The sequence below is a fragment of the Charadrius vociferus genome, unplaced genomic scaffold (genome assembly GCF_000708025.1).
Source record: "Charadrius vociferus isolate BGI_N301 unplaced genomic scaffold, ASM70802v2 scaffold964, whole genome shotgun sequence".
Taxonomy (NCBI): Eukaryota; Metazoa; Chordata; class Aves; order Charadriiformes; family Charadriidae; genus Charadrius; species Charadrius vociferus.
In genome coordinates this window covers 792307-793978 of record NW_009647945.1, presented here as the reverse complement: position 1 = coordinate 793978, position 1672 = coordinate 792307, and the positions used below count along the sequence as shown (strand labels likewise).

The window sequence follows — 1672 nt, the reverse complement described above, 5'->3', positions numbered from 1 at the left end:
ACCACGAGCCTCCCCGCCGGCCGCCGCCGGGAGGGAACCGCTTCCCCTCCACCACCGCGGCTCGTTTTACCAGCCCGTGCCTGTCGGGTCCGCGCTCGATGCCTCACCGGGAAAATATGCGCAGGAGCGCAGGATGGGCGGACGCCGTGCCGGGGAGGTGCCGCCGCCGGCCGTGGCCTTTCGCCCGGGGAAGGCGAGCAGAGACACGCGGCCTCCCTGCGCTTTGCTGTCCTCCCCCCCCGCCTTCCTGGAGCTCAGCGGCTCCGGGGATGGGAGGAGGTGGAAATCCAAAGGCTTTGGAGGGCTGGTTGAGGGGTGACCGCCACCCAAAGCGTCCCCTGCTCTCTCCCCCAAGGACACAGCCTGAGCAGAGAACTGCAAACTCAGTGCATGCGACGGGGTGGTCCGGCAAAACCGCCCAGGTTGTGGGCGGTGCCGAGAGGCTATTGAATTCATTAGGAAAACTGTACCTACGAGATTGCACCACAAGGACGTGATGAAAGGCTCCCCCGGCCAAAGGTCGTCGATCCCAGCGCAGCCCAGTTACTGCCGGGGACTCCCATTAAACATAAAATCAGAGCAGCTCCACCGGCGAGGGAACCCGACTTCTCCCCTCCTCTAGCCGGGGCTCTGCTCGGACACGCGGGGAGAAGGGGGGAGCATTCGCAGTTTCCTAATTAGCCCAATTACTGCTGCAGATCTAAAGTCCCTTGTCGGGGACACGGTGGCACCCGGAGAGAAGTGACTGCGGCTCGCTCTGGTTTCCCGCGAGCGACTGTTGCGGGGGTTATTTTAGAGCCCCGACATTCAACTATTCATCCAGCAAGAAAAAAAATTAAAGATCCATATATTACACATGCATATAAGTGTGTATATATATATAAAAATTGTTTATATATATTCACCATTCATTTATGTGCGGTTTTGGGGGTACCTCTGGGAACTTTGCAGCGGAGCTGGCGCCCAAATCTCTCGCAGTCTCTGAAAAAGCTTTGGGGAGGTACTGATGGTGAAGAGCAACACGGAGCTGCGAGATACCCCGGAGCCCGATGTGGAGCCCAGAGATGCCCCGGAGCCTGACACGGAGCCGGGAGATGCCCTGAGGAGGTTCCCAGCCTCTCCCGCCACATCCCAAACCCCCCGGGGGACTGGCGGGTTCCCGCTAAATCACAGCTGGTTGAGAAGCACCGAAGCCGGCCGAGCCGCTGGAGAGCAATTAGCAGTTCGCGCTCTCGCAAGAATTAAACGCAACGGGAGGAGATGAAAGCCATAAAGCCACCGGGACCTCGGCGTGGGCCGACTCGGGCGGCATCCAGCGTGCCAAGAGCCGGCGGGGAAACCATCGCGTCCTCGGTGCTACCGGTGCCTTTGACCAAAAAGCGGCAGCTTGGAGCTTGTTTGGGCACGAAAATTCAAGCCTGAGTTGGTTCTCCCGGCGTGCGGCTGCCGGGGCTCCTCTCCTCTCTGCCTGCTCTCCCTGCCTGCTCTGCTCTCCCTGCCTGCTCTGCTCTCCCTGCCTGCTCTTCTCTCCCTGCCTCCAGCGCCGGCGAGGCGAGGCGTGGGTGGACGAGCGGAGCGCGTCTTTGCCGTTGGTTCCCGAGAACCGCCATGAGCTCCTCGGAGGAGAGGGAAACGCTTTTGACAGGCAGCTGCCGCACACACCCCGCCGCGC

At 61.1% G+C, this 1672-nt stretch overlaps 1 protein-coding gene across 1 annotated transcript in view; it reads left to right on the top strand.

Moving 5' to 3' along the window:
* Window positions 1-133: 133 nt before the first annotated feature.
* FUK (fucokinase) overlaps window positions 134-1672 on the top strand; it is a 12577-nt gene continuing 11038 nt past the window's right edge. The window contains exon 1 of the mRNA XM_009883270.1: window positions 134-193. Within this exon, the coding sequence (XP_009881572.1) occupies window positions 134-193 (60 nt within the window). The remainder of the gene's footprint in view (window positions 194-1672) is intronic.